The sequence below is a fragment of the Cetorhinus maximus genome, chromosome 1, assembly GCF_964194155.1.
Source record: "Cetorhinus maximus chromosome 1, sCetMax3.hap1.1, whole genome shotgun sequence".
Lineage (NCBI taxonomy): Eukaryota > Metazoa > Chordata > Chondrichthyes > Lamniformes > Cetorhinidae > Cetorhinus > Cetorhinus maximus.
In genome coordinates this window covers 41,119,696-41,134,052 of record NC_135879.1, presented here as the reverse complement: position 1 = coordinate 41,134,052, position 14,357 = coordinate 41,119,696, and the positions used below count along the sequence as shown (strand labels likewise).

Sequence of the window (14,357 nt, the reverse complement as noted above, 5' to 3'; positions counted from 1 at the left end):
CCAGAGTGTCAGGACCTAAATGTGTTAAGTGTGCTGTGTTACAATTCCATTCTATGCCACTGTACATTTTTTATGCTGTTATTTTGTATTTATGTATTTTCTTTTCCAATAAAATATAATTTTATATTGAATGCACCATACAGTCTGAGTGAAAAATTATTTGTAAAGGTTTTAAGAACTAATTTATGCTGTAGAGCACAATGCTTGATTATTTATATATTTATAAAGAATAATTGAATCTCTCACCAAAAAAGAGGGCATTTAGACCATTTAGATGGTGCCTGTTGCTGACTCTTTGAAAGAGCGATCCAACTATTTCCACTGCCCTGCTCTGCCTACTTATCATAACAAATAATACATCGGTTGTGATTATCTGTTTAAAGTGCTAGTTGTTTTTCAAAAGGACTAGTAAATTGAAGTTTACTAACAATTTGAACATTTGAAAGTTGAATGCATATCAATTCCTTATAATTTGTGTATGAAACTTTTGTCACCATACATTCCTGTTAAGCATTCAACAACCAAGAAATAAATTGGAATGATTCTGCGCCTTAAAGAATCTCAGGACACAGTCACTGAACTATATTGTGCGATATAATTATTGTTGGGATATAGGGAACTTGTGCACCAGCAACATTCCACAAACAGCAATGAGGTACAGTAAGTCCTCATTTTAAGTTGCCCCATTTTAAGTTGTTTGGTTTGAAAGTTGTGTCTGTTGTAGGTCCGTTTTCCCCGATATGAGTCGCGATTTCCACTTCAGAGTCTTTTTGTGTCACTGCCTTTCTCGCGTCATCGCTCTCCATTTTCGTTGCATGCAGCTGATCGCACGTCTTTGCCGCCTGTTTTCCTTGCCCGTCCATCTTCATTGAAGTGACCGCCACGTTGTCATTGCACCGCACGCAGCATCGTGTGTTAGCTCCCTTCATGTAACATTGGCTCCTAAGACCCAGTTGGCACCATTGTTAAGGAGGCTGCTGGTGCTGTACTTGAGGCAACATCGAATTTAAAAAAAAACCCAGAGGCACCCAAAGCCAGAGTTGTTTCTTCAAGGAAAAGATTGGATTTAAATTTGATTTAAAGTTTGAAGTTTCAGGAACGCCTGCTGTGGCTGTGGTACTTTTAAATTACATTTAAACATGAGTGAGAAACACGCAGTAATTTTGCTGGTAGTGTGTCTGCTGCTGCAAAGAATGCAAGAAAAGCCATCAGCCAAACACTGAACTTGGATGTTTTAAAACAGATTGAGGCTGATGTGTGCTACCTAATTTCAATTTATACAAGATAAATTTTATATTTAGTCATTTATTTTATTTTGTGAGTTATTTCAGACAGGAATGCAGAGCACATTCCTAGCTGAAATAACTCACAAAATAAAATAAATAAAATAAGCGCTCTGCTGTACATGTATGGTACAGTATTTCAACTTGTACAGTGGACGGAATTGCCCCAGGTTTGCACCAATTGCTGTAGCGGGCAGGAAAAATGGCATTTTACCCGCCGTCCGCAATGGCGGCCTTTCATTCCGTATCATCCTAATTCCGCCTCATTAATCGTGCATTCCCGGGAAACACGCCGTGTAGCTGTTGGGCAACATCCGAATCGCCTACCACACTGTCGCCTCACCGCTTCCTCACGTCAGGTGCCATCTTTAAAGTGCAGCCACGCACACACCTCTCAGTGCTTCCAGCCCAGAACCACTGTACACAAGACATGGCCCCGAAAGGGAAAAAAACTGGAGCCGTCCCCGATTCAGTGACGTGCCCCTGGACGCTCATTGGATGCCACGGAGGCCCACAGGGATGTTTTCTATCCCCGCTCTGGCGGGTTGTATGGGACTGCTGCTTGCAACACCCTCCACCCCAGGTCCCTGATGGAAAGTGGGAGGACACCCCTGTAGAGGGACCCCCAATGGAGAACTCCGCTGCCAGACGGTAACAAGGCACGCGGGGGCATGTCCGGGCGGTGCGTGAGGGCAAGGAAGTGAAGGGTATGCAGCAGCAGCCCATACAGGAAACTCCTCCGTACCGTGCTAAAGGACACAGAGGGCATTTCTGCGAGGAGACTCAGGTTGTGGGGCTCCGGCTCCCGAGGGAGAGTTTGGAACTTGCGCCCAATGTGGAATTCCGTCCGAACAGGGGTACGCTCGTCCAGAGACCACCGCACACCTGCACCACCTCGAGGCCCAGTATAACATCGGGGCCGAGCACGACCTTCCTGAGGCCTTCAATGGCATCGGCCGCGAGCCGGACGTTCACGGACACGCGATGCGTCAACTCCTGTGGTAGCATCCAGTCCTTCCTCCGCCACCCAGCACCTCCCTGATCCTGGTCACCCCGGCAGCCACAGCCCTCCTCTCCACCAACCACTGAAAAGGACAGAGGGGCAGATTACTGAGCAGCAGCTCTTTGAAAATAGCCGCTACTCCAGGTGGGGAAGAGCTACGTCGCGAGGTGACCATGTTCCAGACTTTGATGAGGTCCTGGTAAAAGGTGGGCAACGCCTGCAAGGAGCCACGAAGACTCCTCAGGCCTATAAACAGGATCTGCACATCATAATTCAGGCCATGCACCTGGTGGAAGAAATACGTCGCCAGGACACTCCATCTCGGAGGAGGCTCAACGTAAAGGTATCGCTGCAGGGCCTGAAGGCAGAAAGCCACCACCTGGGTGCTTAGGCACACCAGCACCTGACCGCCCTCCCCAAGCAGGAGACTCAGAACCTTAGCATTGACCCAGTGCAGCTTTTTGTCCCTGAAGAAGTCGACGAGCATTCTCTGGATTTTCATGACAAAGTCTGGGGGAGGGGTCAAAGTGACCGGCTGCTACCACAACATGGTGGCAATCAGCTGGTTTATGACCAGAACTCGACCCCGGTAAGACAGCACTCGGAGTAGTCCTGTCCAGTGCCGCAGGCGAATGGTGACTTTGGCCTCCAGCTCCTGCCAGTTCACTGGCCAGGATTCCTCAGCAGGGCAGAGATGGACCCCCAGGTAGAGGAGGCTGATCCTGCTCCAGGTGAAAGGCCTGAGCTCCTCGGGTAGGGGATCCATCTGCCACTGACCGATCAGGAGTCCAGAACATTTACCCCAGTTGATACTGGTAGAGGATGTGGCAGAGTAGACCTCCTGGCACTCGCGCATCCTCCGCAGATCAGCCGGGTCGGTGAACATGAGGAACACGTCATCGGCGTAAGCCGGGAGGACCACCCCGATGCCCGGCCCGCGCAGAACCAACCCCGACAACCTCCTCCGCAAGAGGCACAGGAAAGGCTCCACGCAGATAGAATACGACTGGCCAGACAGGGGGCAGCCCTGACACACCCCTCTCCCAAAGCGAAGGGGCACCGTCAGGGACCCGTTAACCTTCACTAGACACTCTGCGGCAGTGTACAGAAGTCGGATCCAGGCAACGAAATGCGTCCTGAACCCGAATGCTCGCAGAGTTCCAAATAAATATTCGTGATCCACCCTGTCGAACGCCTTCTCCTGGTCTAGAGACAGGAAGGTGCTCGACAGACCAGTCCTCTGGGAATAATGAATAATGTCCCGGACCAGATGGAAATTATCAGAAATGGTACGGCCCGGGACGGTGTAGGACTGGTCAGGGTGGATCATGTGGTCCAGCACGGTGCCAAGGCGAAAAGCCATGGCCCTGGTGAAAATTTTATAATCCGTGCTGAGGCGGGAGACCGGGCGCCAGTTTTTAAGAAGGCGGAGATCCCCCTACTTAGGCAGCAGGGCAATCACGGCCCTGCGCCACGAAAGGGGCATCTCCCCAGTTGCGATACTCTCCCCCAGGTCCCCCACGAAGACCCTCCCCAGGACGTCCCAGTACGCGCTGACGAACTCCACGGTCAGCCCTTCCAGCACCGGGAATTTGCCCCTTGAGAGACCGTCGAGGGTGCCGGTCAGCTCCCCCAGACTTACAGGGGAGTCAAAATTTCCGGCGCCCTCCAGGCCGACCTGCGGCAGGTCCTGCCACAGAACTCTGCGAGCATCCTCGCTGGACGGATCCGGAGAGAACAGGGCAGTGTAATAGTCTCGGGCGATCGCCCTGATGCCCTCCGGATTCGAGACAAGGGATCGGTCGTCGGCCAGCAGCGTAAGGAGCTGCTGACGGACCCCGTGCCTTTTTTTCCAGTGAGTAGAAGAAGGGGGAGCCACAGTCCAGGTCCAGGAGGAACCGGATCTACGACCCCACGTACGCGCCCCAGGACCCGACGAGTTGCAGGTCCCGCAGCGCGTCCTTCCTCTCATCGTACACCAGCCGCAGGGTCGGGTCCGCATCGGGCTGACGGAGACCTGCCTCCAGGTCGAGCACCTCCTTCTCCAACTCCTCGACCCTGGATTTCTGTCTCTTTGTCGACTCCCTCACGTACTCCTGACAGAAAACGCGGACGTGAGTCTTGCCCACGTCCCACCATAGCCTCAAGGAGGGGAAGCCTCCCCACTTCCTTCTCCAGCCGGCCCAGAAACGGTGCAACGAGTCCAGGAACCACTCATCCTCCAGGAACAGGTTGTTAAAGTGCCAGTACGCGGACCCCGTCCGAGTGCAGAACGGAACGAACTCCGCCCACTCCAGATGGTGGTCCGTGCACGGCACCTGCTGCACAGAAGCTGATGGAATGCAGGACACAAACGCCTTGGAAAGGTAAAGGCGGCTGAGTCTGGACGCTCCGACTCCAGGAGACATGAAAGTGAAAATGCTGTAGTCAGGATAGAGATGTCGCCAGGTGTCCATCAAGTTGAAGGACCCAATCAGGCCCCTTAACTTACTCACACCCAGCGAGCGGTGCTGGGCACCGTGATGGTCCCTGGCCTCGAGGGTACATTTGAAATCCTCCCCCCACCCCCGGGACGATGCGTTCGCCCGCAATGGAGCCGAGATGACTGGACACTTCCTCAAAGAAGCTCGCTTGCTGCTGCGCGCCCAGGGGAGCGTACACATTCACACAGTGAAGCGCTGCGCCCCCCAGGCGCACAGTAAGGTGCAGCAACCGGCCTGGCACCGGCTCCTTGACCCCCAAGATCTCCAGCTGAAAATGTGGGACTAACAAGATAGCCACTCCACCAGAATTGGAGGCTAGGTGACTCATGTAGACCCCCCCCCGCCACACCAGGAGCCACGTAGCTTTGTCTCCCGGAACGGTCTGGGTTTCCTGCAGGAAACACACCGCATACTTCCCGTCCCTGAGGACCGAGAAGTTCTGGAACCTGCGCTGTGCGTCCCTGCTGCCGTGGATGTTGGGGCTGGCTATGGCAGTCTTCATTGCCAGAAGTAAGTGCTACCATCATCTCGTGTCAGTGCAGAAGGAGAGGAAATTTTTTAAACCTTCCTCTCCTTCGGGAGCCCAGCGAGAAACGTGTGGACCCTCCGCTGGGCGTTCCGGTCCAGCTCGGGGGCTTTTAGTGCCTCACGGCCGGACCAGAACACCAGCGGATAAGAATGTCACCGGACCAAGGCCAACTGGGCCCTGTCTCAGCGACCGCGATTGCCCACAATAAAGTCCCGGAGCTCCCCAAGGGGATGTGAGGGGAGTCAACAACAGGCACCAAAACCCCCGTCTCCTCACCTGGCTCCAACAACTCAAGGTCATTGGCGGTGTTCGCTATCAACATCCCATCCTCCTCCAGGTCATCGCCTCCAGCTTCCGACCCCTCCCCCGCATTGAGTACGGGGGCTGATTCGGTGCCGCGAGCAGGCTCTACCCCAGCCTCGATCCCACCCCCAGGATCATGCCCAGAAATGTCCTCTCTGGTCACCTCCCGGGACTCTGGGTCAGAGGGTGGCAGCAGCTCGGAGACCCAAAAGTTCACAGCGGCTTTGGATCTACAAGGGCTGGAATGGAAACATGATTTGTGCCAACAAAAATCCTTCATGCAATATGGATTGGTGGTCCAAGTGGTTGGTCATTTACAGCCATCAGTTTATATAGTCTGTCAGTCATTGGTGTTCACGTAATTGCTAGGAAACTCCAAACAATGTGATCACCCAATGTTGATTCACCCTATTTGCTGCATAAATACAGCAGCTGAGTAGTGGGATCAGAGAGATACGGCAACAGCATAGCAACACAGCAACAAGGAGATAACGAACAACATATAGTGAAGGACAATGGACGGCAAAGTTACTCTCACCATCCTCACTCTCTTTGTGCTTTACATGGCTTCCACACAAGGTAAGAAATGATCAAACTCCATCGTAGATATATGGAATCTAAAGTCATACTCATATGTATACATACTTCACTTGTTGTAAATTGTTTAATTGTTTACTACTAAAAATAGTCAGCATTTACAGTTATTTCATCCAGTTAGCATAAAAATTCATAAAGAATACCAATAGAGAAGAAACTCATTTTCAGTAGGAAAAACATCAGCAATGGGTGATCTGAGTGAGCACACATCAAATACAGAGCTAAGGGCTGTCAGGGATATATTACACAGGTGAATACCTGTGCTCCGGGGCTGGAGATAAGTATGTTTTTTAACCAAAAATATGCATTGTAGATTGAATGGGCCATTGAACAATATAGAGTAATATTAAGAGGTGTATCATGGCAGAGAATATGTCAAATTAAAACGAACTGGAAAATTAGAGTTAAATCCAAGGGAATGCGTTATCCCATGTTTTTACTTCAGTAAACGTGATTCACGTCAACACTAGTTAGTTTTGTTTTCATACTGTAATATTTCTTTCTGAAACTCTTGATAACAGACTGACTCTAGGCTGTCTTTCCAAAGAGACAGGGGAGAGAATGTGATTTAAAGTAAAAATTGGTTTGAACTTTGTTCAAATATATATATATAACTATAAATAGATGTGAAATAAACAATCATTTTTAAAAACCGCGATTGCCCACAATAAAGTCCCGGAGCTCCCCAAGGGGATGAGGGGGCAGTCAACAACGGGCACCAAAACCCCCGTCTCCTCACCTGGCTCCAACAACTCAAGGTCATCGGCGGTGTTCGCTATCAACATCCCATCCTCCTCCAGGTCATCGCCTCCAGCTTCCGACTCCTCCCCCACATTGAGTACGGGGGCTGATCCGGTGCCGCAAGCTGGCTCTACCCCAGCCTCGATCCCACCTCCAGGATCACGGCCAGAGTTGTCCTCTCTGGTCACCTCCCAGGACTCTGGGTCAGAGGGTGGCAGCAGCTCGGAGACCCGCTCCACCTCAGGCACCGGGTCACCAGGCGAATCCGGAAAGAGCTCTGCACCCAAAACAGTAGCGCCCGGTGCTATATATTTTTTTTTTCCAGGAATGCAACTACAAGTTAAAACAATGACTTACTCTATATGACCAGATAATAGGGGTAAAATTCTACTTTGGCGGGGCACAAAACTGGTGATATTGTACTGGATGCTCTTTTTAACCCCCGATTGTATTGACTTTAATGGAAGAAAAACGCGGTTGGGGTTTAAAGCAAGCTGACAATGTGCCATTACACATTTGCACTACTACCAGTCAAATTTCAACCAAATCTGTTTCCGTGGTTTTAGCTGTGGGATAAACAGTGATCAGAACACGAGGGGAACTCCCCTGCTCTTCTTCAAATAGCACGGTGGGACCTTTTACACTTTTTATCTGAGAGCGCAGATAGGACTATCTTATCTGAAAGGCATCCCCACTGATAATGCAGAACATCTGCAGTACTGCCCTGAAGTATCAATATAGGTTACGCACTTAAGCCTCTGGGGAGTGGCTCAAACCCACAACCTTCTAACCCTTGGGCGCAGGCTGCAAATTAATGTGCATTTTAGGAGGCAGCAGAGCAATTGGCCGACTGGGCAAGTTGTACAATCCCCTTGTGAAAGGTAGCCATGGCGCAGTCACTGGCCCTTGCAATGTTTTTATTGAGGTTTGGTCCAGTATCCATCATGGTTCAAGCTAACAGTGCAGCCTTGCAGTGCAGGTTAGGAGAATGCCTGCACCTGAGCTGAGAGCACAGCATGCAGCCCTGTGGGCAAAGCTGCTGCCAATCGGTCAAGAGAAGTGGGGTGAAGGTGGGTGGAGTTTCAGACAGCCAATGAATACACTACACACTGGCCATCCAAGTGGTGACCAACACTCTCCTGCATGTGTGAAGGGACCTTCAGACTTAACCAAGAGAGGTTCTTCGTACACCAATGCTAACTCCAACATGGCTGACTAGAGGCCAGAGAAGAAGAAGAGAGCAGCGAAGGCACCTGGCTCGGCCAAGGGAGGAGCAACTCCCTCAAGATGAAGGGGCAGGAGGGCCTGCTGCACATGCAACTGAAGATCTACAGCAAGCCATCGCTCATAGGCACCTCGTTTGACCCAGGGTCTATAGATGGCACCTGTCATTCCTGCAGATGACCGAGAATCAGTGTCACTGAAGGCTGCACATGTCTAGGATCTGGTCGGTCACATATGCCACCTGCTGCAGGATCTAGTGCCACGGGGACATGGAGGGTGTCCACTGCTCATGGCCATGAAAGTGACTGCTGCGCTCAATTTTTACACCAGTGGCTCCTTCCAGGGCTCCACAGGTGACCTGTGCAGGGTCTCACAAGCCTTCACGTCCAAGTGTATCCGGATCACAGATGCCATCTTTGCAAAGACACACAAATTTGTGCATTTCGCCCGGGATCAGGAAAGCCAGGAAACAAGTGCGCTGGGATTTGCGCAGATCTCTGGCTTCCCACAGGTGCAGGGTGCCATTGACTGCATCATGTGGCACTTAGATCTCCATGGCAACAAGCAGGAAACTACATCAACCACAAGGGCTTTCACTCACTGAATGCTCAGCTGGTGTGCGACCACCACAAATGCATTCTACAGTCTGCTCATGATTCCCAGGGAGCATCCACGAGTCCTACATCCCTAGCAGGTCTCAGATCCCCGACATCTTCCGAGGTCCACAGAGGCTGCAGAGATGGCTCCTCGGGGGCAAGGGCTACCCACAGAGGACGAGGCTGATGACAGCCGTGCGGCAGCCTCAGACTGCAGCAGAGAGACGGTATAACCAGGCTCACGCTGCATCCCGGACTTTGGTGGAGCATTTATGGAAATTAGCTTCCAGTGTCTCGACAGGTCCAGTGGAGCACTGCAATACAGTCCCCAGAGGGTGTCACGCATCACTGTAGCTTGCTGCACACTCCACAACCTGGCACTGCAAAGGGGAGAGGACCTGGCTGAGGAGGAGATGGAGGAGCTGCACATATCCTCCAATGAGGAGGATGTCAAGAGGATTAACAATGATGAGGTCCTTGAAGGCGAGGATGTGGAGATGAGGCCATCAAATGGGCCAGACGAGGCAGGCACGCTCGGGAAGCCCTGATAGACGCAAGATTTGTGGAGGATGACGATTAGATGTAGTGAGGACAGTCCTGACATCCTCCCCTTCCATCTGTGAACATTTGACCCCTGTGTGGTTGATGGCAGCGCATCTACCCTCTGCTTAGGCTCATGTCATGGAGACGCAGCGGAGTCCCCAATAGTTGCTAGATTCCAGGAGGATGACAATGACATCCAGTGGGACTACTCCATAGATTTTCACATAGCCTCTGAGAATGTCTGACTCTTGTCTGGCTGAGGGCAGCTCGCTTGCGCCCTGTGATCATGGAGACACAGCCGTGAAACTTTTAAATGCATCTGATCATTTGTCCGCCTTCAGCACCTGACCCCTTTAGGAGCACAGCGTCACCAGTCACAAATGCTGAAGAGATGGGGGGCCTGCCACACCTAAAAGGTGCTGAGAGCACACAGAGTTATCCCTGCCCACAACATTCTGGCAGCAATGACAAGCACCATCGAGCTGCAGGCATCAGTAATGTGTCCAGTGAGAGTGAAGCCAAACCATCACTTTGGTTTGAGGATTACACACTGAACAGGGAAGACACTCTGGACTGAGATACCTGACTTTATCTTGTGCAGGAACCAAGGTTTCACAACTGAGTGAAATGAACACTGCTCATCAGAACAAGGAGCCAGAGACAGGGAGACAGAATTGGGAGTTTATTTACCATAGTGAACATTGTATATAAATGATTAACACGCATAGTGAAGTGGTGCAGTTGCATTGGTGGTTCTGTGGTAGAATTCTCGCCTGCCATGTGGGGGACCTGGGTTTGATTCCCAGCCAATGCAAGACAATCCTTTAATTTCTCCCTCCACTGTTATTCGCAATACGACTGTGTCCTGAAGGAGTTACTCAATGTCATTGACAGGTTCATACTGCAACGTTGGCTTGTAAGTTAAAGCATTGGGAAAAATGGGGAGACCTGAGGGGCCTTCGTGGCTACTTGCAGGCATTGCCCGACTTTTACCAGGACCTGATCAAAGGCTGGAACATGGTCATCTCGTGACGTAGCTCTCTGCCGTCAGGAGTAGTGGCTATTGTCAGAGCTGCTGCTCAGGAATCCTCCCCTCCATCTGTTTCGGTGACTGGATGCTTCCACAGGAGTTGGTGTGTCGCGCGTCCGTGGACGTCTGGCTCGCAGCCAATGCCATTGAAGGCCTCAGGACGGTCGTGCTCGGCCCCGACGTTATACTGGGCCTCGAGGTGGTGCAGGTGTGCGGTGGTCTCCGTCTGAGCACACCCCTGTTTGGACAGAATTCCACATTGGCCCCAAGCCCCAAACCCTCCCTCGGGAGCCGGTGCCCCACAACCTGAGTCTCCTCGCGGAAATGCCCTCCGTGTCCTTTAGTACAGTACGGAGGGGTTTCCTGTACGGGCTGCTGCTGCACACCCTTCAATTCCTTGCCCTCGCCCGCCACCTGAACACGCCCTGGCGTGCCTTGTTGCCGTCTGGCAGCGGAGGTCCCCAGATGGTGGGCCCTCTACTGGGGTGTCCTCCCCCATTTCATCAGGGACTGGGGGTGGAGGGTGTTGCATGCAGCAGTCCCCTATAATCTTAGGATGTGTCGGTTCACGGACTCCCAAGGTACCTGCTACTTTTGCGGTGGAGTCCATGGACCATGTCTACATAGGGTGTTACAGGCTGCACTCCCTTTTCAGTTATTTAAAAAGCCTTTCATTGATGTTTTGTTTGCACTTCAGTCCCATGCTCCTGATCTACGGACACCCAGTGCAAAGGGGGGCCGGGAAGGAGGAGGACCTCCTTGTGAACCTGCTCCTGGGCCTGGCCAAGTTGGCCTTCAACAGGCCCAGGCAGTGGACGGTTAAGGGAGTCCTGCTGTGTGGCAGTGGCACCCTCCTCAGCCTGTGGAGCTGGAGCTGCTGATGTCACAGGGAGTGGATTCGGATGGGTCAGACACTCCCGGAGTCACCTGGGTGGGTGGTCCCAGGCTCTGTACCTGCTGATCCTCCTCCCTATGGGTGCTCGAGGGCCCCAGGCTGACTCCTTGACGAGAAGGGGAAGCTGGAGTGAGATTGAGCTGCCCTGCACCCTCTTGCGTTGACACTGTTGGAGGCTAGCTATGGCATCAGCAATGGAGTTCAGCCTGCGCAGCAGTGCAGGGCCAATGTCCTGGACCAAGGTCTCCATGGCAGCCACCATCCGACCAGTGTTGACCTCAGTGCGTTGGCATGCTGGAGCTATCACCTCAGACTGAAGGCAGACGGACTCCTCCATCGTGCCTTGCAATCTGAGGGGTGCAGTGGACACCCCTTCCTGATGTTCCCAAGCTTGTCTTTGCAGCTCCAGCAACTGAGGTATGACCAAGTCCAGACGCAGCTCATCTGATTCAGACTCTGTAGATTTCTGGCCTCCAACAGTCCTCTGAGTGCCAGAAACCTGGGAAGTACCTGCCGCCGTCACCGCCTGTTGTGGATCAGTCAGTGTGATGTGTTCACCAGATTGTGACCCCGAGGCTACTTTAAAACTAGGCCCCACTGAGCTATGTGTCTCTGCGCTGCTGGAAGGTGTGGATGAGCGCTGAGATAGGTCTTCAATCAGGGTGTCATCAGACAGGGGACCTTGCTCACAGTATGGTTGTCTGAAGGATGTTGCACTGCTGGATCCTCACTTGGTTGAGCACTGCTAACCTCACCGTCAGCACAGGAATGGTCCCAGTCATCGCCAACCAGCTGGATGACTCTATTTTCAAAGTCTGTCAGGACCTTGAGGTCAGTTATTCCACCACCAGTCTGCGACCTCTCCCTCTTGTGGTGTGCCATCTTGTTCTGCATGAAGACAGATGGAGAGAGTGAAAGCAAGCTGCCTGCCAGGCCAGATGATAAGGATGCCTGGCATGTGTGGGTGGTGAGCGGTGCCATGGATGGGATGAGGACACAATCCGCAGGGCAGATGAAGGTGGGTGTGTGTGAGTGTGAATGGTGATGTCCCTTGAACTGGCAGTGAGTGAGATCCCTGTGGATGTGTGATGGGTTTGAGAGTGTGTGAGTTGAGAGTGATGAGAAGAGTGACTTAACCTGGCGGAAGGAAGGAAATCATTCATCTTCTTTTGACACTGGGTGGCTGTCCTCTTTTGCAAGGCATTGGCGCTGACCACCGTTGCCACTGCCTCCCATGCTGGATTGGTGATCTTGCATGATGGCCTTCACAGAGCGGGGGTAGAGGACTTCATGGCAGCCCAGTCGGTGCCAAGGGAAGTGTCGCTAAATTTGGGGGCAGCATGTTTCCTCCCTTTGGCAGCCATGACTTTGCAGCAGCTTCTGATCCCTTAGAGAGAGCTAGCTCTGTGCAGGGACGCCCTTTAAATATGGGGCCTGGATTACTGAAGGCCTGGGCTAACGGGGGGGCAGGTGAATCAGAGCCAGCCCCGCCAGCGATCCAGCATATTTCCCGGGAATTCGTTATTAATGCCGGGAATGGGACAATATGGCGTGAAAACCAGCCATTGCAGCCAGCCGGTAAAACGTCCTTTTTCCTGCCCGCTACCGCACTTTGTGCAAACCTGGGATGATTGAGTGGGACTTAAAGCCAAAACGTTCTGACCCAGAGGTGAGAATGCTACCAACTGAGCCACGAATCACCAAAGTGTGGCAAGAAATAGAAGAATACAGCATTTAATTTTATTATTATAGCAATTGCATTTTTATGGACTATTATCAATGTGAAGAGAGTTTAATACCACCCGCACCTCTCTAATATGTACATATAGCAACTTTCACTTCGCTCCAGGGACTTCACTCATTTAAAAGTTTTGACTGAATGGGTAGAATTTTCTGCTTGACATGCGGGCACGTGCCCGACATGCTCGAGCATGAAATAACGCGATGGCGTCGGTTGAGCATCCCGATGCCATCGTGCACTCGCGTGATATTTTGGTCGGCGGGCACACCTGAGAGTCAGCAGCGCACCCGTCGACCATTAGGAGGCCTATTAAAGCCATTAAAGTAGCAATTGATGGCGATTTTTCACTGCCCGTCCAACGTTAGGGTTGGTGGGCAGGCGAATCTGCCAGGTGGACTTTGCCCTTTTGATGAAACCTCATCCAAGGGCGGGATGAGGTTTCTGCTATTAATTAAAAATAATAAAACTGTTTGGACAGAATTTTCATCGTCTACATTTTCATGTGAGTGAATCTGATGTGAGGACATTTCTCTCTGCAGCTTCAAATCTTGATTTCATGGTTTAAAATTCTTCAGCTCCCTGAGGCAGCTCTCTGCCTTCAGGGAGCTTTCAACGCGCACTTCCCCGCACCCACACAGACTTCAGTGCTCGCCCTCCTCCCACCCCCACCCTGGCAGCGCTGAGCCTTTCAGCCCACATTTGTTGCTGGCTGACCGTTAAATTGGCTAGTTGGGGGCCGATCACGGTCGGTGGTCCGTTCCCTGGCAGCTCCCTGGCCCGCCAATCGCAGCCACCCACCCACCTGAAAATTCTACCCAACGGGTGTTTCATTTTGCCAACCTTCACTTGAGCTATAATTGAAATGTCTCTTTCTTGGCTTAGCGTTCGCTTCACAAGGACACAGTTCCTACTTTATATATTCCTTTATACTTACTTTTGCAGTATTAATGAGCCATAGTAACATTACATTAGATTAATTCAGTCACAAATGATCCAAATTTTTTTTTTAGAGTATTAACTGAATCAATCCTTGGCAATTAGTAAAATTGCAAATTAGTTGAAGTTCACTAAAATGGAATAATTTTGCATATGAGTAACTCATGAATGTGTAAAAAGATTCTGTAGTCCATACTTCAATGCAAAAGATTAACTTTGTCCTTAGATTTGCTTATTTAAAGTATTAGTGTGTTTACTGTCCTTGAATATAAATGGAAGAACAAGAGATTTTTTTTTTTTTTTGTAAAAATATACTTTATTCATAAAAAATCTTCAATCACATTCAAAACCATTTCAAAAACAACATTACAAGGGTACAATCCAGGTTAAACTTTTACAAAATGTATCACCAGGTGCATCAGTACAAACAATATTACAATCATTTACAGCCTT

The 14,357-nt window shown here is 51.0% G+C and overlaps 1 protein-coding gene and 1 non-coding gene across 2 annotated transcripts in view; both read left to right on the top strand.

Annotated features, from left to right (window-relative positions):
• The first annotated feature begins 6,051 nt into the window (after positions 1-6,051).
• The window catches only part of LOC144679649 (interleukin-8-like), a 68,968-nt gene continuing 60,662 nt past the window's right edge, over positions 6,052-14,357 (top strand). Inside the window, exon 1 of the mRNA XM_078540251.1 lies at positions 6,052-6,180. Within this exon, the coding sequence (XP_078396377.1) occupies positions 6,117-6,180 (64 nt within the window). The 5' untranslated portion in view covers positions 6,052-6,116. The remainder of the gene's footprint in view (positions 6,181-14,357) is intronic.
• trnag-gcc (transfer RNA glycine (anticodon GCC)) lies at positions 10,046-10,116 on the top strand. Its single transcript has one exon. It is a non-coding gene; the product is annotated as a tRNA-Gly (tRNA).